A 24,161-nucleotide genomic window follows, 5' to 3' on the forward strand; every position below is an offset into this window, starting at 1 on the left:
AACTGAAACTTTGAATGCCTGCTGGAAAAACCTGGCCAGAATCAGTGTAAAACCCGACCAGAGGCTCGCTTGACGAGATCCATCGCTCTGCCGTAGATACAGCTGTGAATCTTGCGGGGCAGGTTGGAGGAGATGCTTTAATGACATGACTCCGGATCACATCAAAGGCCTAATTGATGTACATGCACATCCGCTGACCTGAAAACAGGTTTTGTTCTTTAGTTTCAATGTAGAGTATTTAATTATGCTGTGTAATAATAATAAAAAATAAAGGTAACTCTACTTCGCGGATTTCGCTTATCGCGGGTTATTTTTGGAACGCAACCCCGGTGAAAAACGAGGGATCACTGTAAAGCACAGTGTCCAAAGCTTTGCAGATTGCTGCTCAACCATTGATACCCATTCAATAAAGTTTAATATGCAAGCTTCGTGAGCTAATCTGAAGGACACATACGATGTGGAGATATGTAGAGATATGTAGCTGCACTCTATTGGTTGAATGTAGTTTTTATTTCCACTTTGGATTTATGTTTAGTTTTTATTCAAGCATTTTTTGTTAACGGAGACTGAGAGTCCATTTTATTTTTGTTTTTGATTGTTTTGTTTGTTTACCAGTTCTAGTATTAAGTGTTCTTCTGGAAGTAAAGTCTATTTATTATTGGCAGTATGTGCTTGCATTATTATGTCATTACCATTACATCAGTTTTAAATGGTCTTCAAACAATATTATCGTTTATCGCAATAATTTTTGAGACAATTAATCACTCAACAAAATTTGTTATCGTGACAGGCCTAGGCATCCTGCCATGGTACCAGGTGAGAATTCTCTGAGCCCCTAAGACTGACCAGTTCTATAACAAATATCAGTAGAGAATGCATGCAGAGGAGCACCTCTGTATGAGCACCTCTGTAGTATAATACCTCTGTTATACTACAGAGGTATAAAACCTAGTAGGGTTTTATACAAACTACATTGGTTGAAAAATTTACTTTCAACCAACTAACCCTAACTCCCAGTAGGGTTTTATACCTCTGTAGTCATGGAATGCCTGGAACACTTGAATTCAGTGATTTAGAAAGGTGAGCACATACTTTTGGTAGCACAGTGTATGCTTCTAATCCATTTAAACATTTGCCTGTCTCTGCTTCTGTAGAATAATGTGGTTGCTGTTGCTCCTACTTCTGGACTAACCAGCCAGGCAGCGCTGGATGAGCAGAACTAAGAGTGTGTCTATCTCTGCAGACATCTTTCCATTCCACTGCTCTCACTATCTTTCCTCCACCCATTTGCTTTTAGAGTAGTGTAGATTAATCAGAGGGATTTAATTAACTTGGCCGCCACACACATATCAAACTGAGATACAAGGCATACTATAAACTCAGCCAATTATGTCCTGATCTCCTGCTAGACAGCGTGGTGGTGGACACAGGGGTGCATGGCTGCCTGCCTGTCCCTGTCCCCACACATCCTTCAATCCTCCACCTGTGAATAACAGCAGATCTTATTACTACAGCTGCCCCCATCCTCACCCTGACTTTGGGATAGAGCCCAGCATTAGAGATGAGCAGCTACGTTGGGTTCTTGTGATTACTTGTGGAATGAACTTAATCCTCATTGCAACCCTTGGTCATTTTAATTTTAAGGTTGCAGAGTGTGATATGCTTGCTGAGCAGTCTTTGTGGTGTTAAGTTGGACTAAATGAATCGCTGTTGTCACTTAATCCACCATTGCAACAACAATGTGTGCAACATGCAATCACATAGGACTGATTAAAGCTGTCTGTAGCTGCAGAGCCACTGTCTCATATTTTTAATCTAAGTTTAATCTCTAATAAAATTCCTAGTGTCTGGAAGTCAGCATTTGTTTTGCCTCTATTCAAGAGTGGAGAATCGTCACAGGTAAATAATTACAGACCAATTTCTAAACTGTATCCTAGCAAAACAAAATGTAAAAATTAATTGCAGATCAATTGAAGATTTTTTTAGATTCCAATTGTGTTTTTCAAAATGTCCAGTCTGGTTTTAGGAAGAAACATAGTACTGTTACTGCCACTTTAAAGGTTATTAATGATCTTATTCAGGCTCTTGATAACAAAAAGCATTGTGTTGCTCTGTTTATTGATTTATCAAAGGCATTTGACACAGTAAATCACAAGCTTTTAATTGACATTCTACACAGGATTGGGCTCTCACATCAAGCCACCATGTGGTTAGCTGATTACCTGTCAAACAGAACCCAGAGAGTTCAATTGGCCGGCTTTACTTCTTCTAATCGTACGGTTTTAAATGGTGTCCCACAGGGCTCAGTTCTTGGCCCACTTTTATTTTCTATTTATATAAACAACTTGTGTGAAAATCTGTCTAATGCTTCTTATCATTTTTATGCAGATGATTTAGTGATTTACTGCTATTCTTCATCACTTGTACAGGCAATTCAGTACTTGCAGTCTGCTTTTACTATAGTTCAATCTTGTTTACAAACTCTGAAGTTGGTTTTGAATGTGGATAAGACAAAGGCAATGATTTTTTTCACACTCTAGGAAACTGTCAGAGATCCCTCTGTTGCTTACCACTGCTGTAGGGACACAAATTGAGTTTGTCAGTAATTATAAATATCTTGGCTTTATTTTAGATAAAGAGCTTTCTTTTCAAAATTACATAGCAAATGTGCTATGAACACTGAAAATGAAGATTGGGTTTTATTAGATTTTAAAATATTTTATTAATCTTGTTTCTCTCTTAAAGCTAGAAGTAAATTGGTAGCTGCAACACCCCTGCCACTCCTGGATTATGGAGATGTTTTATATATATGAGTGCTTCGACCAAATGCCTCCAATCACTAAATACTGTGTATCATTGTGCTTTAAGGTTTGTCACCGGTAGCAGACGTCTCATGCATCATGGTGAGTTGTATGCAAAAGCTGAATGGCCTCCTTTAAGCGTACGGAGAAACAATCACCTGATGATCCTGATTTATAAATCTCTACCCGGTTTGTCTCCAGCATATTTAAACTCTCTTTTACATAGATCCGTTAATTCCCATTCTTTACGCTCCAACAACATTTTTCTTTTGCATGTTCCATGTTGCCGAACTGAAAAAGGAAAGCAAGCTTTCAGTGTGATGGCTCCTTCAACCTGGAATCAGCTCCAGTCTGAACTCAAGATGTCAGAATTGATTTCACTGGACACTTTTCGAGTGATTCTTAGAAACAGGCAACAAGATTCTTTTAAACAGTGTCACTGTTTTTAAATTGTTTTATACTGTTTTATACTTGTGTATATGTATTAATCCTTTTTGTTTTGTAACCAGGTTGCTGTGCACTGCAGACTTCTGCCCAGGTCCCCCTTGAAAATGAGATCTGCATATCAATGGGGTTTACCTGGTTAAATAAAGGAAATAGAAAATAGAAATAGACCTGTCCAGGGTGCCTCTCGCCCGAAACGTTTGCTGGAGATAGGCACCAGCACTCTTCCCGACCCCACTAGGGACAAGGGTTTACAGAAGATGGATGGATGGATGGATGGATGGATGGATGGATGGATGGATGGATGGATGGATGGATGGATGGATGGATGGATGGATGGATGGATGGATGGATGGATGGATGGATGGATGGATGGATGGGTTTCTGTGTTTACTTATTTTGGATGTCTTCCTATTCCAGTGTTAAACGTTCATTAGAAATTAAAGTTTATTGATCTACGAGAATGTTCTTGCATTATGCCATTACCATTTTAGCGCTTGAAAGTGGTCTCAAAACAATTATATAATTTGTCAGAATAACTTCTGGAACAATTTATTGTTCAGCAAAAAATGTTATTGTGACAAACCTAGTCCAATCCAATTTGGGGGGGGGGGGGAATCAATACCCAATGTAGAGTGCGATATCCTCATAAGGGCTGAATATGTTTAAGAGTACTGATGCATCAGTACTCATACTGAAGTGACCAATGTTCCAGTGTTCAGAAGACGAGCCAGATCGTAGGTCTCATTAGAGAAACTTAGCGTCTGTCTAATTACTCATTACTAATGGCAAGCTGCACTTTTTTTGTTAAAAACAAAAACAGCATAATGTGACCAATAAATCTTTGTAAAAAAAAATCAATGTTCGCAGTAAGATGAGTCATAAAACAACTGTTGGTGATGAAATGGGACACAGCCTAACAAATAGAGAAAGCTATTTTACAAAGAAGCCAAATTATCTATTCTTTGACAACAGCATTAATAACAATGTCCACAGTCGCATCTGCATGTCTTGTAGTAATGTCTTTTTTGACCAAGTGAGGATCAGCTCTGTTTCTACTTCATTGTCTCCTTGGCATAACACATTTCAACCACGGGGTTATTTAAAGGGCTTCACAAAGAAAAAATAAACAACAAATACATCAAAATGCATAATACATGTAAAAAACGCAGGGTGTTACCAAAAGAAAAACTACAGTGATTTCTTTTAAGCTTAGTCAATTAAACTTGGCCTGCTTTCCCTGATTCCACCATATCAGTATTGAAGTGCTGTTAGTGGTGCTGATGTTTGTAGCAGGTAGAGGGGCCCCTAAATCAAATTCTGCTCAAGCCCCCATGCAACCTTGGGGCGAAACCCGCTGCACTGCACACCTCTCTGCCGGACCTAAGGGGAAAACGGGGAGATTTCATGTATGTGGCACTAGTAGAAACCAAGCTTTTCCATTTCATCACTGTTGTGTGTATATAAGTGCCACAGAGCAGTTTGTTTTTTGCCTGGGCTTAGGCCAGTCACAATAACAAATTTTGCTGGGCGATTAATTGTGACATTAGGTGACAGCTAAAGGACATGAAGGATGAAAACAGATATTGCTTCTGTCCATGCGCAAGGCGACACGTTAAGATGGCGAGGGTCAGAGTTTCTTTGTGTCTGAAGAGCAGCTGTTCTAAATTGTGTGCCAACGTGGGCAGATGGAACGTTTCAGTTTAAATTGGTTTTGACACAAATCTCTAAATATGAAAGTTTTGTATGTTTACCAAATATCAATTATTTTTGACAGACCTACCTCAAATATTGCAGATATTTAAACCTTTCTCTCACAATATCCCTAAACACACTATAGGTATTATATCAATGTTGTCCTGTCGACACCTCGTTCCTCATTGTTGCCATAGCGCCAGCGTCTCCAGCTGTGGCACACAGAGATGGCAGATGTTTTGTGCTCTTCCTGACACAACTCCTACCTGTTCACAGGAAGGAACAGGTTTCAGACAGGGAACTTCTGAAGCCACTGCTTTGCTACTATGATTATTATATTGTATTTTCCCTCTTTTACATTTTTCTCTTTCAGAACATGGATAAGATGCAACTCCCATCTGTAACCTTGATTGTTGGCTGTGGAGTATCCTCGCTCACACTACTGCTTCTCATTATCATCTACGTGTCTGTGTGGAAGTAAGTTAATGCTTGCAAAGAAAAAACATCACTGCTGTTTTTGATGCAAGTGTTAATACCAGATCAGGGACTCAACAGGTTGAAATGTCCCATCACATGTAAATGCTTTTATTTTGTTTTATTAAACAATTTTTTTAAACTGCACACTAATATTTTATAATAAGTATCATTTGTTATAATACATAGACAATTATAATATCAAATTTATATCTCTCCCTCAAAAAAGAGATTTTATATAAAGGGACTTTCCTGGTAAAATAATGGTTAAATAAAATAATGCCCTCACTGGCCACATTATTAGATACACCATTCAGCCACCTGAATAATCCTTAAAAATCAAGAAATATCTGATAAACAAGGGAAGCCTAGCTCTGTGGTCAGAGGGTGGTTTCTTTAATATCAGTGCTGGTGGGGAAAACCGGGGTAAAGTTAGCCGCTTGGCTAACAGTTTGCAGTTTGTATGTTTGGCTTGCACATGCTTGTTTGGAACACCGGCTGTCCCCTCAGCTCTGGTCTGGAACAGGCATTAAGCTGCAGGGTGTAGGTTCCACTGGCACATCGTCAGTAAATATTCACTTCTCAGGAGTGGACTGGAGCTGAGCATGGCTGTGTGTCTTCTCCCTCAGACAGCCAGACACAATGTCTCTTTTGGGGAATGTATAATGCAAAGATTCCTTATGCAGAATTATGAATAAGCAAGGGTCAAGGCTTGTGTGCAATGTCTCCCCGATGTCACCCTTGTGAGTGATGGCTGTAGAAGAGACAGAATGGCTTCTTGTTAACATGATGTCACATGCATGATGTGAAACTCTTGAAAATAGGTTGATGCATTGTGGGATTAATAGTTCCTATAGCAGGGTACTGCAGTTAAGCCCTTTAAGGTGAAAGACCAACAACTTGTATTAATTTTCCAGGTTAACAATGCACTTGGATGCTTGAAGAGACACAATAAGCTGGCAGCTGGAACTCAGTGGACACCATCATCAGTCATTAATAGCATTTAAAGGAACCTTTAAATTGGAGCTGTCGATTTTGAATCTAAGTGTTCCTTCTTTTTCTGCTTCCTGCAGGTACATTCGATCGGAGCGCTCAGTCATCCTCATTAACTTCTGCCTCTCCATCATCTCCTCCAATGCCCTTATTCTCATTGGACAGACCCAAACAAGGAACAAGGTTAGATCTAATGAGAGGCCATATTATTTGACTACTGCAACCAAGCAGGCATGTTCAGTGTGTTATGTCTTCCTTTTTTGTTCCAGATTTTATGCACCCTGATTGCAGCATTCCTTCATTTCTTCTTCCTGTCATCATTCTGCTGGGTTCTGACTGAGGCCTGGCAGTCATACATGGCCGTGACCGGTCGCCTCAGGAACCGCATCATACGGAAGCGCTTCTTGTGTCTCGGCTGGGGTGGGGATTCCAATTGTTGCCTGCTGTTCTGCTCTTCATGGCTGTTTAACTTCCTCTGAGTGAACATCCAATCCTCTGTTTCCTCCCAGGTCTCCCAGCACTTGTTGTAGCCATCTCAGTGGGATTCACCAAGGCAAAAGGATATGGAACACCAAACTAGTAAGCATGTTTTCTTATGGGTTAATGGTGTGAACTTCCTCCTCTATACATATATTAATACTGGGCTATTACACTGGCCTATTACACATGAGACAAGGGTTATGTTTACAGCATAATTAACCTTTCTCTTCCTTTGTTTCATCTATATTTTACTTCCCACCTTCTTGTCATGCCAACACCCCTTTCATTCCAACCTTCCATATTTCTGCCCCTCTCATCTTTCACCGACCCAAACATCACTTCTTCCAATCACCTGTCTCTCTCCACCTCTCTATCTTCTGCTGCTCTCTGGAAGCTGCTGGCTGTCTTTGGAGGGAGGCCTTCTCTATGCATTTGTTGGACCTGCCGCAGCTGTAGTCTTGGTATTTTCTTATCTTTTTATATGTTTCTTGACTGTCAAAGCTTCTGTATCAAAGCAAAGTTCATCACTGCCAATAGTCACTACCATGTAACACATTATCACTTTGAAACTGAATGCTGTATTTTGTTTGGATGCAAGTTTTTGCACAAAGTTACCATAGCAAGCTATTGGTCAGAGATTTAAACACAATCTTTCATTAAATGCTTAATTAAAATGAAAATAAGGACGACAGGTTATATTCCAAGCTTTTAAAATGGCATTGGCCACTAGTTCTCCAGGATATATGACTTGGCAGCTTTTTACTGGCTAAGCACCAGTCATCATTTTGTAGGTCGGTAATGATGGTAAATCTTGGCTGAAATTTTTTGACAGACTTTTGTCTATACTGACTTGTCTTTAACAACTTTTACTGTGAGAATTCAGAAATATTAAACCTAATTGCTGGTTGAATATTTCATAAAACAATACATTCCCAACATCAGCTCCAAGTCAGAGAACTATGATGCTAAACAATCTACAAAAAATATTCTTCAGGTTTTTGTACAGAAAAATGTGTTTTCTATAACTAAAGCTCAACTGAAAAATAATGGCAAGGAATTATCAAGTTATAATCAAGTTATAACTATCCTAAAAAAGTAAATGTCCATTGTGCTTTGCACAATGTGGTCAAATTGTGAAAGCTAATTCAAATCTGTACAAGTGACAACAGGAAGCCTTTAACCTGGAGCTGCAGCCAATATATGTCAAAAACAGACTTACATTCCTTCAACCATAAATATAAAAGCAGTTGGTTTCAGTTTATTACTCCAGTTGGAAAAGGAAAGCCAGTTAACATTTAAAATGACCAAATGACACAAAGCTTACTGTTCTGCTAAATAAAGTCTGCTTGTTTGAGAACAAAATGAATGGATTACAGATCACAGTGACATTTAAACAGTCTGTAATTCTGAAGAATGAATTTCATCCCATATTTAAAAAAATTTTATATTGCAAATGGTGAAAGAGATGAATTAGACCAGAGTTAACTGGTAACAAACATAAGTTATGAATTTGAAAATAATCGGGTTGGTGGTCTGGACTGAAAACAAGAGAGAGGCATTTCCAAACAAAACTGAAGGAATTTGAAACTCTAGAAAACCTTTAATCAAGACCAGCTCAGAATATTCCAGTTTAGGAAAGTCTGACTCTCTTATCTGAAGATAAGAATTAAAGAAATGAGGGGAATTCCTAATTTTTTGAACTCTTTGGGAATATTGTAATGCTCAGAGAAAATAAGCTGGGACATTGCAAGGCACCTTATTCTTTAATTTCCTTTTGCTTTTGCTCTGTCTGCATGATTTTATGTCTTTTTTGCTTCTTCTATAGCTTCCTGCTCCATTAAGTTTCCTCTCTTTCATTTCTAACCCTCCCTTCCTTTCTTTGCTTAATTACTTGTTTGCACTCTCGTTTTTCTTTTTACCTCACATCTTTTCTTGTTTTAATATCCTACATTTCAGTAATTGCTTTCTTTGCTCCTCGTAATTTCCATGTTTCCCATTTTCATCCTATAACCTTTTACTGTTTCATATCATTGCCTTTCTTTACTTCTTCACTCTTCCTTTCTATTTATCTGCCCTTTTAATTTCAGTATTTTCTGCTATTGTTGTTTCCTGTTACCACTACATGCATGTATGCATATGCATGTGAAACTTGTTTGTTCATGGTAAAGTCTGGATACATGTCTGACTGAGAGCAGAATCTAAACATCTCAACCTTAGCTTTTTTTAAAAGGTTTACCATTTGGTTTAATGATGGTTAATAAGCATATGTTCCAAACGAACATGAATTACAGTTATGTTGTTTAGCTAGAGAAGTATTTGCATCCTTGTATAAAATTTGCAAATGCTGGGATCATGTAAAGTGTGTTACAGTGTTACACTTCCCAGTTGTAAAACAGTTTGGGAGAAATGTGCTCAGTGACCAGGCTAACAACTCTTAGTAACATGACATGACTGATCAGTCATATATGTGTATATATATATATATATATATATATATATATATATATATATATATATATATATATATATATATATGTGCAGTCATGACTGCACATATATATATATATATATGTGCAGTCATGACTGCACAGTTTAAAATTTCCCATCAAATACATATTTTATAAATGATATGATTTCATTTTCAAATGGAATAAGCAGTCAACAAAAATCTATAGAATATTCCTGAAGTATAAACCCTCAGATATAGAGTGGAACCTGAAATAATCAGTTCCTTAATGATACTATAGCAGAACATCAAAGCAGCAAAACAGCATACTTTGTGTCATTTGACAGTCATAAATCCAAAGCAGACAAAAATTAATTGTGAGGTTCTTCAATGATCCGTTTTCTGGGCACTTTTATTACGTCTTTATGGTCTGTCCTTGCTTGGAACATAGAGTACTGTTATCTCTATTACTATGTGTAAGCTGTCAACACACAGGTTTATATTTCTATGTGTCCACCTAACTGTCTACAGACACTGTAGTGTGTGCCCATAATATCAGTGATTGTATTGGTCAAAATGTCCTTCAGCTTAATGAAGAAAAAACATAAGTGATTGTTTATGTTTTCAAAACTGTTAGGCTTAAGTTTATCCCTCAGGTATACTCGGTGGTATGGAATCCCCCTAGGGACATGGGAATTTTTTATCTTTTGGTTTACCTGAGAAGATTCTGCTACTGATTCTTTAGCTGAAATTTGTTTCTGAGCTGCCTTTCAAGTATGAACCATGAAGACCCTCAACTGTTCAGGCACCTGTTAACTCAGAGATCCCATAGTCAGAACAAACCAGGTCAGACAGCATGCAGCTCTGGAACCAGGTGTGTGGAAACTGTTTGCTATTTTAGATTGGGACCAGGAACTTTGATCCCTGATGAGAGATTGAAAAAAAGAGAATGAAGATTAGATTTGGAGTTAAATTTCAGTCTTAAATTATTCTGGAACATTTTTCTAATATATTTTTATTCTTAAAGAATTTTGTTAATTTAGATATGCTATTTGGGTTCCCTTGTTACTTGAAGGGCTGTATATGAATAAATGGTCCACAAAGAGTTGCCATGTAAAGAATGTTCTCCAGAGGAACAGGGTGGCGTTGGCAGTTGAGTGGAGTGAAGGTCACCAGACACACAGGATGCCTCATTAGACACATTAGAACACATCAACAGCAAATACTGGAACTGTTCATCTTTGTTTGGCCTGGATTGGGATGCCTATCAAGACAAATGATTTATTTTGACAGGTTTGCTTTTGTTGCTACTTTTCTGTCCACCATCCATCCATCCATCCATCCATCCATTTTCTTCCGCTTATCCGGGGTCGGGTCGCGGGGACAGCAGCTTCAGAAGGGAGGCCCAGACTTCCCTCTCCCCAGCCACTTCTTCCAGCTCCTCCGGGGGAACCCAAAAGCGTTCCCAGGCCAGCCGAAAGACGTAGTCCCTCCAGCGTGTCCTGGGTCTTCCCCGAGGCCTCCTCCCGGTGGGACGTGCCCAGAACACCTCACCAGGGAGGCGTCCAGGAGGCATCCTGACCAGATGCCCGAGCCACCTCTCGACGTGGAGGAGCAGCGGCTCTACTCCGAGTCCCTTCCGGATGACCGAGCTTCCATGATCTATGATCTTGTTCTTTCGGTCATGACCCAAAGCTCATGACCATAGATGAGGATGGGAACGTAGATCGACCGGTAAATCGAGAGCTTCGCTTTTTGACTCAGCTTCACGGCAGACACTGCCCAGATCGGCCTGTCGATCTCCCGCTCCTTTCTTCCCTCATTCGTGAACAAGATCCCCAGATACTTACACTCCTCCACTTGAGGCAGGACGACCCCCCTGAACCGGAGAAGGCACTCTACCCTTTTCCGGCTCAAGACCATGGCCTTGGATTTGGGGGCACTGAGCCTCATCCCGGCCGCTTCACACTCGGCCGCAAACCGCTCCAGTGAGAGCTGCAGATCACAATCTGATGAAGCCAACAGGACCACATCATCCGCAAAAAGCAGGGATGCGATCCTAAGGCCACCAAAATGGATCCCTTCAACACCTCGGCTGCGCCTAGAAATTCTGTCCATGATGGTAATGAACAGAATCTGTGACAAAGGGCAGCCTTGGCGGAGTCCAACTCTCATCGGAAACGAGCTTGGCTTACTGCCGGCAATGCGGACCAGACTCTGACATCGGTCATACAGGGACCTGACAGCCCATATCAAAGGGCCCAGTACCCCCTCCAGGACCCTGTTGAGGGTGTGGAGCTGGTCCAGCGTTCCATGACCAGGATGAAAACCACACTGCGCTTCCTGAATCCGAGGTTCGACTATCCGACGGACCCTCCTCTCCAGGACCCCTGAATAGACCTTACCAGGGAGGCTTAAGAGTGTGACACCCCTGTAATTGGAGCACACCCTCCGGTCCCCCTCTTTAAACAGGGGGACCACCACCCCAGTCTGCCAATCCAGGGGAACTGTCCCCGATGTCCATGCGATATTGCAGAGTCGCGTGAGCCAACACAACCCTACAACATCCAGAGCCTTAAGGAACTTCGGGCGGATCTCATCCACCCCCGGGGCCCTGCAACTGAGGAGCTTATTGACCACCTCGGCGACCTTGTCCCCAGAGACTGGAGAGCCCAACCCAGAGTCCCCAGGCTCAGCTTCCTCAACAGAAGGCTTGTTGGTGGGATTGAGGAGGTCTTCGAAGTATTCCGCCCACCAGCCCACAACGTCCCGAGTTGAGGTCAGTGTTGGTGCTGCACTGCTTCCCCCTCCTGAGACGCTGGATGGTGGACCAGAATCGCCTCGAAGCCGTACGGAAGTCTTTCTCCATGGCCTCTCCAAACTCCTCCCACGCCCGAGTTTTTGCCTCAGCGACCACACGAGCCACATGCCGCTTCGCCCGCCGGTACCCATCAGCTGCTTCTGGAGTCCCACAGGCCAACAAGGCCCGATAGGACTCCTTCTTAAGCTTGACAGCATCCCTCACCGAAGGTGTCCACCAACGGGTTCTAGGGTTGCCGCCTCTACAGGCACCAACAACCTTGCGGCCGCACCTCAGAAAGGCCGTCTCGGCAATGGAGGCACAGAACATGGTCCACTCAGACTCAATGTCCCCAACCTCCCCCGGAACGTGTTCGAAGTTCTGCCGGAGATGGAAGTTAAAGCTCCATCTCACAGGGGACTCCGCCAGATGTTCCCAGCAGACCCTCACTACACGTTTGGGCCTGCCAGGTCTGACCGGCTTCCTCCCCCACCACCGGAGCCAACTCACCACCAGGTAGCCATCATTGGACAGCTCCGCACCTCTCTTCACCAGAGTGTCCAAGACATACGGATGCAGATCCGATGAAACGATGACAAAATCGATCATCGAACTGCGGCCTAGGGTGTCCTGGTGCCAAGTGCACATATGGACACCCTTATGCTTGAACATGGTGTTCGTGATGGACAATCCGTGTCGAGCACAGAAGTCCAACAACAGAACACCACTCGAGTTCAGATCAGGGGGGCCGTTCCTCCCAACCATGCCCCTCCAGGTCTCACTGTCATTGCCCACGTGAGCGTTGAAGTCCCCCAGTCAGTAGAACAAGGGCCTCTCCTCGGACTGCTACCTTATTGTGGTGGAGGGGTTTGAGTGTCCCAATTATCCTAGGAGCTATGCTGTCTGGGTCTTTATGCCCCTGGTAGGGTCACCCAAGGCAGACAGGTCCTAGGTGAGGAACCAGACAAAGCGCAGCCCGAAGACCGCTTATGATGCACAACAACCTTGGATTTAGCGTTCCCTCGCCCGGACGCGGGTCACAGGGGCCCCACTCTGGAGCCAGGCCTGGAGGTGGGGCACGGTGGCGAGCGCCTGGTGGCCGGGCTTTTACCCACGGAGCCCACGGAGCTCAGCCCGAAGAGGAGACGTGGGTCCCCCTTCCAATGGGCTCACCACCTGTCGGAGGGTCCAAAGGGGTCGGGTGCTATGTGTTACGGGCGGCAGCCGAGGGAGGGGACAATGGCAGTCTGATCCTCGGCTACGGAAGCTTGCTCTTTGGATGTGGAACGTCACCTCTGGTGGGGAAGGAACTGGTGCTAGTGTGCTAGGCTGAGAGGTTCCGGCTAGAAATAGTTGGCCTCTCCTGGGCATGGCTCTGGTTCTGGAACCAGTCTCCTTGAGAGGGGCTGGACGTACTTCCACTCTGGAGTTACCCACGGTGAGAGGCGCCGGGCAGGAGTGGGCATACTTGTTGCCCCCCATCTCGGCGCCTGTACGTTGGGGTTTCTTCCTTTTCTGTCCATTTTTTTAATTTTTATTTGTTGCTTAATGTCATGAGGTTACAGTGTACTGGGCTTGTTCATAACTTGCACATTTACATCTTTCATAATTGTGGTTGAACAGTTAAAGTCATGGTAAAGACTAAGCCAAAATTAAACCCAACTTCCAGCGTTTTCAGGTCTTATACCAGGCCATTTTTAGTTACAAAAAATAATTTTTAACAATTTCTTGCTGAGAATGCCTCTGCTATTGTTGTAAAAACATAAATATAACTTTTTCCAATTAATCAAAGTTATTAGTAGTATGTGGAGCAATTATATATTTTTCATTAGTCTTTCAATATTCTTACATTTTTTGTGTTCCTATTTGTTGTGATCTGTGTTCTCAGTGTGTTTATTCTAGGTTTTCTGTGTTTATTTATATCTGTGTTCCTGTGAGTCCCTGTGTCGTTCGGTCTCTTCCTCCCTTGATTGTTTCCCAAGTGTGTCTCATTCCCTGATTACCCTCCTTGTGTATTTAAACCCACCTATATCCTTTGTTCTTCATCGGATCCTTGTTGTGACTTGTCTTTCACAGTTGTCGTGTCATATGTCAGTGATCTCAGTAGAACTGTGAAGTCCTGAGTGTCTGTTCAGTTTAGTTAGTCGTCATTGTAGAACTGTTAGTCCTGTGTCAACGCATGCTCTCGTTCCAGCTGTACTGTTGCTACCGATGCTGAGCTCTAGCTTCCTGTTCTGCCAGCTTCCTGGACTGTATGTGAGCTGAATTATCAATAAATCTCCACTTACTTTCTACAACCTGGGTCCTTGGCGTACATCCTCACCACACCCCCAACGACACATCATGACACTATTTATAGTTCATATCCTACACAACCTGCCAAGTGCTGGTAATGCTATGCATTGTATGTGTCTGGTGACATTCACGTCAGTCCAGTTGCAGCTATTCCAGCTCTTTTCCACCATCTATGTCCCCTGGAGTCTGTTCTTAAGTGTGACCTCTGGTCTGCATTCTTACCAGATTCCACCAAAATAAGACCAACCTTCTAAATCAGGGGTGTCCAAAGTCGGTCCTCAAGGGCCGGAATCGTACACGTTTTAGTTCTCTCCCTAGTGGTAGTAACAACCTTTTCAGCTTGTCAATGTTCCTCTTTGGGCTTCTAACGAGCCATTATTTCCTCCAGGTGCATCAAACCAGGGATAGAACTAAAACTTGCAGGATGCCGGCCCTAGAGCAGTGTTTCCCAACCCTGATCCTCAAGGCACACTGCCCTGCATGTTTTAGATGTTTCCCTGCTTTAACACACCCCATTCAGATGATTGCAGTTCAGAAAAAGCTTGTTAGTCAGCCATCAATTAAAATCATGTGTGTTGAAGCAGGGAAATACCTAAAACATACAGGGCAGTGTGGCTTGAGGACCAGGGTTGAAAAACACTGCCCTAGAGGACCTACTTTGGGCACCCCTGTTCTAAATGATCCATGTGGCTCTGTCCTGCTTTAGTCATTGAGGGTGTGTCAAATGTTTTATGATGAAAGGACATCATTTAAAAAAAAAGGTCAAGTCAGTGTAAAAAAAAATCTATAAATTAGGTTAATTCAGTCCTAATCTTACTGCTGTGAATGCAAATGTCCATGAAAAAAGACTAATAAGGCTCAAGAAAAGCTCCTTCTCTTCTCACAGTTGCTATTTCACAGAGAAAAGGGCTCAACTTAGCCAGCAACATTCTGTGGTGGAAAACTGACATATTAACGGTCCTCTAAACTCTCATGATCAACCAAAACCAGACGTCTATAAACAGTTTTAGTTCCTTCAGTCCTCGGCCCTTCCTTCCTATGAGGATCAGTTTGTTTTTAACCTGTCAGACTCTTACTCTGCAGTCATACTAAAAGCCTAGCTCACTCTGACCATTGTCTGATTACATGAAGAAATGTTTATATACATAAAATCTGAAATAAGAATTCATCTAATCAGCTATGCACCATCACTCCTAGCACCTTTGATTTCACTCATATTGTATGTATGATTTCTGTTTGCTGCTCATCCCTCCTGTTCATAATGAATTTTATTTAATCTTTAAAACCTGTTTTTAATTTCTTTTTTTCCTCATTTTTTGCATCATTTAATGCCTGTGACTCAAATTTAATAAGATATGTTACAGTTTTTAGAATTCAGAGCCAGCAGTGAGCTTACCTAGAGTCTGTTCTGCAAGCCATTTACATGCATGCTGGACATTATAGACACCACCACCATCATCATCCTCACTACAGTGGTGCTGCATGTTCTGAAGCAATAAAAGTGCCTTTACTCTGCTTTAACCCTGTGCCTCTTCTCTTTGGCAGGTTAACATGGTTATTGGGATTCTCGTTTTTAACAAACTGGTCTCCAAAGATGGCATTACTGATATGAAACTAAAGGAGAGGGCGGGGTATGCCTTAAACCACACATTCATTTTACACAGTGACCTATAACCAGGCTGGCCGCTTATGGAGGGGACTGTGGCTGTTATCAGCTTCAGCTCTGAAATAACGGTCAACTGAAATGGCTAAATCTGATGCTGGAATCCTCTGAGTGAACTAGACCAAAAAAAAACAAAGACTGTCTGGTTATTGGTCCTGCACAAACTGAGCAAATTGATGACTCATCTCATTGCTTTCTTTTATGTTTCTGAAGTGTTGCATTCTCCTCCAGCTGCTCTTTGTTTGCAGGTGTTGCTCTTAATGTAAAAGCTCTGTAAATTCATCCTCTTTTTAATCCTACTACTTCTTCTCTTTTCAGTAAAGGGAATCAGGGTGTAAAAACAAATTATGTGTTGGACTTAATTTCCTTATCTCTATCTGCTCTATCTGCTCTTGCATATCTGAAAACGGTTTAGTTGCATTTATAAATCTCAGTAAATAGCTTAGTGCTACAGTACCTAGTGAGAGACTACGATTTGGCTGTACTGTTGCTGACCAGGGGTGAAGCTTTCTCATCTGAAAGAGACATTATGCTTCTTTTAATTCTGTATGATATATGTTTATACTACACATATGAAACAAGTTGGTTCCATGTTTGCACATCAAATGTGATGTACAGCTTCCTCTCCATGCAATGCCTGGAAGTGAGCTTGGGTGAAAAGCATTTTAAATTTCCAATATGTAACTTTTATTTAAAAGACTTTTTTTTTTTTTTCTTTTACATATTTGCCTGTGGCTCTACTGTCATCTGCAGAAATGCACTGCTCCTTGACTGAAACAACCAGTCAGAGCCAGGAGGACTGTCAATCATCTTCATCTTATGCTCAATCTGTTAATGGTGGAACACCAACTTCTCATTAAAGGAAACCTATTTATCTGCCTTTATGGGTGGCCATGCTAACTTGCCTGAACTTGCAAGTCATGCTAGCTGTGGGGAACGAGCTGTAGCCTGGCAGAGTTCTAGGGGGAGGCTGTTAGCAGCGTGTATAGTAGGGCAGTGTTTCCCAATCCTGGTCCTCAAGGCAACATCCGTCAATGAGACACACTGTCCCTCAAGGAGAGTGTACCTCAAGGACAACAAGGGAACATGTTTTAGATGTTCCCTTGCTTTATCCTGACTTGATTCAGCTGATTGCAGTTCAGCAAACACCTGTCAATTGAAATCACCTGGACTGAAACAAAGAAACACCTAAAACATGCGGGGCAGTTTTAGGTGTCCCGCATGGATTGGGAAACAACTGCACTATAGTTAATGACTACGATTCTCCTCCTGGCTCTGATTGGTTGTTTCTAACCATGCAGTTTATTTCTGCAGATGTCAGTAGAGCCACAGGAAGGAGGTTGAGTAGCTTGATATTTTAACAGATTATCTGAATCTTATTATACTGTCTGGACAAAGTGATGTTTTTTTTTAACAAATATGTAAAAAAAAAAAAAAAATTTTAATAAAATAAAATTACCTACTTCGGCTTTAAGCCTCTTTCACAAAATGAAAATAGCTTTCCTCAGTCTGTTTTTTTTTAATGACTCAGATGGCATTGTAGGTAGAAATCAGCCTGTTGCTGTTTACCCTCTGAGATGTCAACACATCCATCCACTGCCCTGTATTGGCCAACTAACAGGGATTAGCTGCCTTCAAGAGTGTGATGTAGCAATGGCGAACGTTTCTTTTGTTATTTACACAGACTGGACAAGCCAGGCTGCAATGGACTGAGATACAACAGATCAGTAGATGTAAGCCAAGGGTAGTTTTCTTTTTACTTTTTTGTTCTTTTTTTTTTTTAACCAAAGCAGTGATGGTTAATAGCCAATAGTATAGTATAGTATAATAAAACTAATCAACCTCAGACTCATTTAACCCGAAAGATTAGAAGCTTTTTAACAAAGCTTCTAATCTAATCTAATCTGCCGGTTTAATTTTTTTAATTAAACCAGCAGGATATCTGTGCAGGATATCTCTGGCATTATTAATTAATTCATTATTTTATGAACAGCAGGTGGCAGCTCAATGCGTGATATGTCCTTACAGGAGTATGACAGAAATGTTTTGTCACAGATGATTTTGATTCAAGTAAAGATATGCATTATTAAATGCGATTAAGTCAGCAACTGATGGAAGCTAACGTCCCTACCATCATCTAGGCTCATTGAGACTTGAGCTTGACTTCCACCACCTACTTAACTTGAAGGTCACAAATGATCTCATTGTCAAGCTGGTTTTGTCCATCGTTTTGTGGATTTTGGTTGATAATGACCCAGTTGTCTTTATTAGAATGTACCATTGATGGATCCAGAAGAAGATACTGGTTTGGAATCTCAGCTGGAGCCTTTGTAAGTGGAATTTCCATGATCCCCGTCGATGAAGGGGTTCTCTCTGGGGACTCCGGCTTCCTCCCAGGGTCCTAAAACATGCATGTTTGGCCAATTGACCTCTGATTTTCCCTTTACGTGGATGTGGGCATTCATGGCCTGTTGTGGGTATTTCTGTTTGGTTTTGGTGTGGTGGGTGATACCATCCTCTCATCCACCATCCACCTTTAAATATTACTGGGATTTAAGGTGTGGACAGGTGTTTCATGTGTTTGGCAAACCACTAAATTTAGTATTTACATTGGATCAAGTCATAGCTGAACAAGTTGCCATGCCATCATATTTGAGCACACTCAGGAAAAGAGATGGTCTGCTTTTTTGGCGGCACTTTTCTTATCAAACAGACCACTCAAAACACTTCTACGCTACAACTCTTGTCCACTTAACTGAAAGCACAAATGTGCACACATTCATTGGTGTCTGATTATGTGCCTTAGTTCTTATGTGCCTTAGCTCTACTTGGTGCCCAGGTTCTACATTCTCCCTTTAAGCTACCTCCACCCAAACTACTTGAGTCATGCTTCATGCCAACAGTGCTGTTGGTTATTATGGAAACATTCTCTGCACATTATATATTTTGTTCCTATTACACATGAAACTGAGCTCCAAATCGCGTTGGACCTTTGTTTGAATTTGTAGGCTGCCTTAGTGGAATTTGTCGGTTATTTATTAGCACTCTCACGCACCCTGATCCCCTTTACTCTTCCGGCTGTTTTCCATCTCCATGAGCATTGTTGGTACATATGATTGTTTTTGTTTGTTTCTCTCTCTCTCTGAAAAGTACTTGCTTTCTCCGATGATCTCTCTGTTCACTGTATTCGTTCTGCTGTACGAATTGTCATGTTTGAGTTTGCACAGAATCCCCTCTCTCTCACTCAGGGCTCTCCAATCAGGAACACATCAGTCTCAGAAGCCCCCTCCCATCTCATCAGTGATTGGGTAAAATTATCTGCCCATCCGACTTTCCTCTCTAAGGCTACCAGCCCTGCCAATTACCAAACAAGCTGATTCCTCTAGCAAGCATCAGTGATTGACTCACTATTATTTACTGCCTATACACCCCACTATTTCACTGGTCTTGCAGTTTTCCTGCCTCCTGCTAGCTGTCTAGAACCTAACACTGCCTATGCCTTAATGACGTCTCTAGTGCTTTTAGAGAAATGCTATCTTTTTCCTATCAATAAACTCACAGCAGTAGAGCAGTACAATTAATATTTTCTTTTCTATACAACTTTGGTTCAGAATGGTTGTGAATTAAATATTTCATGTGGTATCTGATGGTCTTATTTGATATATTGCAAATAAGAATGTCCCAGATATAAATCTGATACTGTTTTACTGGTCTGCATAGTTTTATGATGTATTGATTATTCACTTGATAGTGCTCCTTTGGTTGTCTTTAAAACAAGAAGATTGACACTTATGTTTAAATAGGTGTGCTGTAGTTTGGGTTTCATACATGTATAGTCACCCAATGAATTAATTTCTAAAAATATATTCAAGTACTAATTTGCCTCGCTGTGGTTAAATTCATAGCTTTTAGATGATCACCCAAGCTTGTAAAGTAAAATGTAATCTGAAGTATTACTTAAAAATGTTTGAGGATTAGACTGGCTTGTTGGGTCAGCATTATAAAATGGAATCTAAATAAATCACACAATACTTTAGGACTTTATTAATAAAACCAACCAAGTCTTACACAGCCATTCAGAACAGCTATAATGTGTATGTGTGTCTGAGTTCATGCTTGAAAATCTTTCTATGTGTCAAAATATTTGGATATTTTTAAAATAAGTTCCAGAAAGGAGACTTTTTCCATCCAGTCATGTGAACATAAAGCCAGAATTATAGACATGTTTTTTTTTTAAATTCCACTACTAGAAGACCATCTTTCTTCGGGTAAAAATCTTAGACAACCAAGAATTCAGCAAAATGGTATATAGTGCACCTGTTACATTTCTTTTTGCCCAGGCAGCAGGGAGGCTGGCTTCTTTACTTTTTAGTCAGAATGTTTCCAATATCCTCAAAGGATTAAGTGCGTTATTAACTGATGGGTGGAGGTAGTTCCTACCAAAACCTTCAATGCATCACTATTTCAGATATGCTCCATAGCTTGAGGACATAGATTTACAGCAGACACACCACTTTGTCACCAAGCGAGGAATATATTAGTTGCTTCATCGCTGGTATGTCCAGTTGGATTCAGAGCCATTTCTATGAAGCCAGTCAAAAACAAGAGAGAGCAGAGTTGTACTTCCAAGTTAACATACTGTATGATTACTTGCAGCTGTGAGTTAGCCATCTTGTTATCCAAAGGCTAAACATTGGCAGAAAAACAGTGCTAAGTTACTAGCTGTGCCCAGCTAACGCTCTGCTGATCAGCCTCAGTCTCCTTGTATACTGTGTGATTCATTTCATCAGCTGGGTGCCTGTTCAACAGCTGCCTTTGGACCGTTATCCTTGTAGAAAACCATCTGTTATCTTCCTTAAGTCATCCACCAATATTTTATCAATAAAAAATGGAGTCAAAAATGAACGTACGTTTCCCAACTCAAAAGTGATCAAGTTTGCACCACTGTTTTCAGAAGTTTTGTTTCGTATTATATATTGAAAGTATTCATATGTAGTGAAAATTATACCTTCATGATATACCTGATGAGAGCAGATGTCTGTTGAGACATCCATTCATGTATATTCTTATTATAATGACCATGCTCATCATATTTGATGACCACATTTCCAAGTTTAAACTGTTGTTTACTGTATAGTGTTAAAGACAAATTTACGTCTTTACTGAGGTTCATGATGTGAGAGATCAAAAACTAAATGAGTCATGTCGTTTAATCAACTAATTTGAATAAAATGCAAATGATATCTGTTGGAGATCAGGCAGAAAAGATAACTCAGTTATGTAGATTTTAGCCACACCTCAAGCTGCAAAACAAATTAATTCTGGAATTTTACCACCATGTCTGCCTGCATAAATAATGATTTTGGGTTACTTTTAACAGTTTCAGTTTTACGAATCATACTTCCTAATAAGAAGTTGCTACTTCTGAGATTTTGTCAGTCCAGTTAGCAAAACCTGAAAGCTATACAATCTCTGGTACACAATATTCCATAACACAGTGGTCCCTAAACTACGGGCCACCTCCACATTTGGTCCGGCCCCCTGAACAATGCCAGAGAGCATTCAGATTTTTTTTTCATATATTATATTTTCCAGCTTATATGTGGATTTTTCTTCAACCACCAGGGGGCTCTTTAGCAGGAGGTGTGTCTTGTAAACTGGGGTTGTTTTGTTTTGCATGGCGCATTGCTGCCATCTGTTGGACTTTTAGGGAACTGCTTGACTTTTATGTTATTTATTCAGTACGGTTGTTTGCTAGCGGTAGAGCAGATGAACACACTTGTTTGTTATGAATGCTGCATTCCAGGTTGAGTTCTTTGAAGCAATGCCTGTAAGTAGTAACTTATACTTCAAAACTAGCATTTATGTTACTTTCCCTCAATGGAATATATACTAGTCAGTCCCAGTGACCGTTTCACTAACGGTTTTTGCCCATGTGCTTTCTGGGTAAAAATCAGTCAAGGAACGCAACCCCACCTCCCACCCCCGTCAACAACTTCCGGCAGCGCAGGTGATAAACGTGTAACTTTTTCTGTTACAAACTGACTCCGGCCCCCCACCAGAGAAGGGAAAAGTTATGTGACCCTCACAGGAAAAAGTTTGGTGACCACTGTCATAACATATTAGACCCATGTGCTCATATTACTACAGCATCTCATACTCATTTAATTAATTTAAACTTTAATACCTGTTGTAAAAGAATAAATCTAATCCCATACAGTAATAAAAGACAAAATATAATTCCACAGCAGAAATGCAGCATTTAGCTTTTAATTTATTTAAATCAACTCAGGTAAAAAGTAACATATGTTGAAGACTGATGGAATATTCTGGAAACTCCTAATAGAAACCCAGTTCAGATTTACAAGCAGGGCATTGGCTGGGTAGTTTTGTTTGTACATGCTAACAGGAGGCACTGCAGGTGCAACTAATTAAATGTTATGATAACATGGTACAGTATTTATTTTCTCATGTTCATTTAGTACACAACTTGTAATATTCACATGTTTAATAGTCATTTTCTCTAGTGTTGCTCCCTGGCAGTTTCTCAAACCACTACACATGTAAAGTATGCAACAGTAATTATATGTCATGTTATAGGAAGTCATGCTCTTTCAAATGAGTTCTATTTCTAATAGAATATTCTTCAGTTACGCTGAGTTCTGTCAAACGGTTTTAAAAATTATTTTATGGTTCAACATTCTTCGTACCTCTTTCAGATTCACATCTAAAATCAACTTTTTTCCACCATGGTTTTTCTGACTGAAAGTAATCTTGACTTGTGGAAGTTGCCTAGCCAGAGACTTGAATAGCAGAGAAATTCTGTGATTAGGATGATTTCCAGGAGACTTTCGAGCCATAAAAACTACCAATAGAATCATGCAGAAAGCTTCTTGAGAACTGAAAGAAGATACACTTTTCCACTGCTCATTGACATGGGGATGAATGTATTTGACTTGCCTTTTTTTTCCTCCTTTTTAAAAAAAAAAATCACTTTATTTAGTACCAATTCACAACAAATGTCATCTTGACACTACAAAAAATCTTTTCAATTCAATGGTGCATATATTCAAGTTGAAGGAGTCTTCATAAATATTTACAACTGAAGTGTCCTTTGACACTAATGACACTTTTATTTACCAAATGACAACAGTCATAAACATTCATGAAGACTCCTTCATGTTCATAAGAGGTGTTAAGTTATGTTGATGACAGTGTAATTTCAGTCTTCGTTTCTTTCGTTTTCAAACAGTACAAAGTAAGGCTAAGTAAATTTTTCAAATTTGTTTAAAAAGTTTCTACATAAGAAAACCAGCAGATTACATGGAGTAATTGACTCACAGCATCCACTCCTTCAGGAGGAGAATGTAGTGACAACTCCTTGTGTTTTGTTGTTGCCTTTACATTAATCCCTCTGAACATGCATGTAGCAACAGTGGGGAAGAAAAACTCCCCTTTAACCGGAAGAAACCTCCAGCTTAACCAGAACCTGGCTCAGTACAATCTTCCATGACCCACTGGAGGTTTGAAAAGACAGAGCAGACAGACAAAAAGAAACAGACAAACTGATGTATTATTGTTGATGTTCATTACAAGTAAAAAGTTAATAGCCGGAGAAGAACAATTAGTTAATGAGATAATTAGTGTATTATCTCAGTTGATGTCCTCCTCCTGTAACATACTACAGCCAATCAGAATGTCAGACCAGGTGTAGCTTCTTTGTTTCTTTTAGATAGAAAACAAAAAGTTAAGTTGAAAAAACAGCAAATAATGCAAGTTAGAGAGTAGTAAAAGAAGAAAGTGAGAAAAAGTGGTCAATTTGTCCTCCAATATACCAAGTCTATTGAAGAATAACTACAGATATAGCTGAGCATAGCCTAAGCCAGACTAATGCTAAGCATTAATAAAACATACAATTTTAAGCCTAGTCTCAAAAGTAGACAAGGTGTCTGCCTCGTGAAATAAAACTGGGAGCTGGTTCCACAGGAGAAGAACCTGATGAATAAAAGATCTATTGTGAGCTTGGAATCTCAATGTTACAGCCTGATTGCAATAATAAATCAAATAGTG

The 24,161-nt window shown here is 40.6% G+C and overlaps 1 protein-coding gene across 6 annotated transcripts in view; it reads left to right on the plus strand.

Moving 5' to 3' along the window:
• adgrb1a (adhesion G protein-coupled receptor B1a) overlaps positions 1–24,161 on the plus strand; it is a 237,625-nt gene that overhangs the window by 181,923 nt on the left and 31,541 nt on the right. For 5 of the 6 annotated variants that reach the window (XM_081597388.1, XM_081597383.1, XM_081597385.1 and 2 more), the window contains exons 19-24: positions 5,314–5,417; positions 6,488–6,590; positions 6,677–6,827; positions 6,917–6,986; positions 7,282–7,348; positions 15,974–16,059. In XM_081597388.1, the coding sequence (XP_081453514.1) occupies positions 5,314–5,417; positions 6,488–6,590; positions 6,677–6,827; positions 6,917–6,986; positions 7,282–7,348; positions 15,974–16,059 (581 nt within the window). Of the gene's footprint in view, positions 1–5,313; positions 5,418–6,487; positions 6,591–6,676; positions 6,828–6,916; positions 6,987–7,281; positions 7,349–15,973; positions 16,060–19,339; positions 19,400–24,161 lie in introns of all 6 variants that reach the window. The other variant, XM_081597386.1, reaches the window with a different exon arrangement.

The sequence above is a fragment of the Poecilia reticulata genome, chromosome 16, assembly GCF_904066995.2.
Source record: "Poecilia reticulata chromosome 16, P_reticulata-male-v2, whole genome shotgun sequence".
NCBI lineage: Eukaryota > Metazoa > Chordata > Actinopteri > Cyprinodontiformes > Poeciliidae > Poecilia > Poecilia reticulata.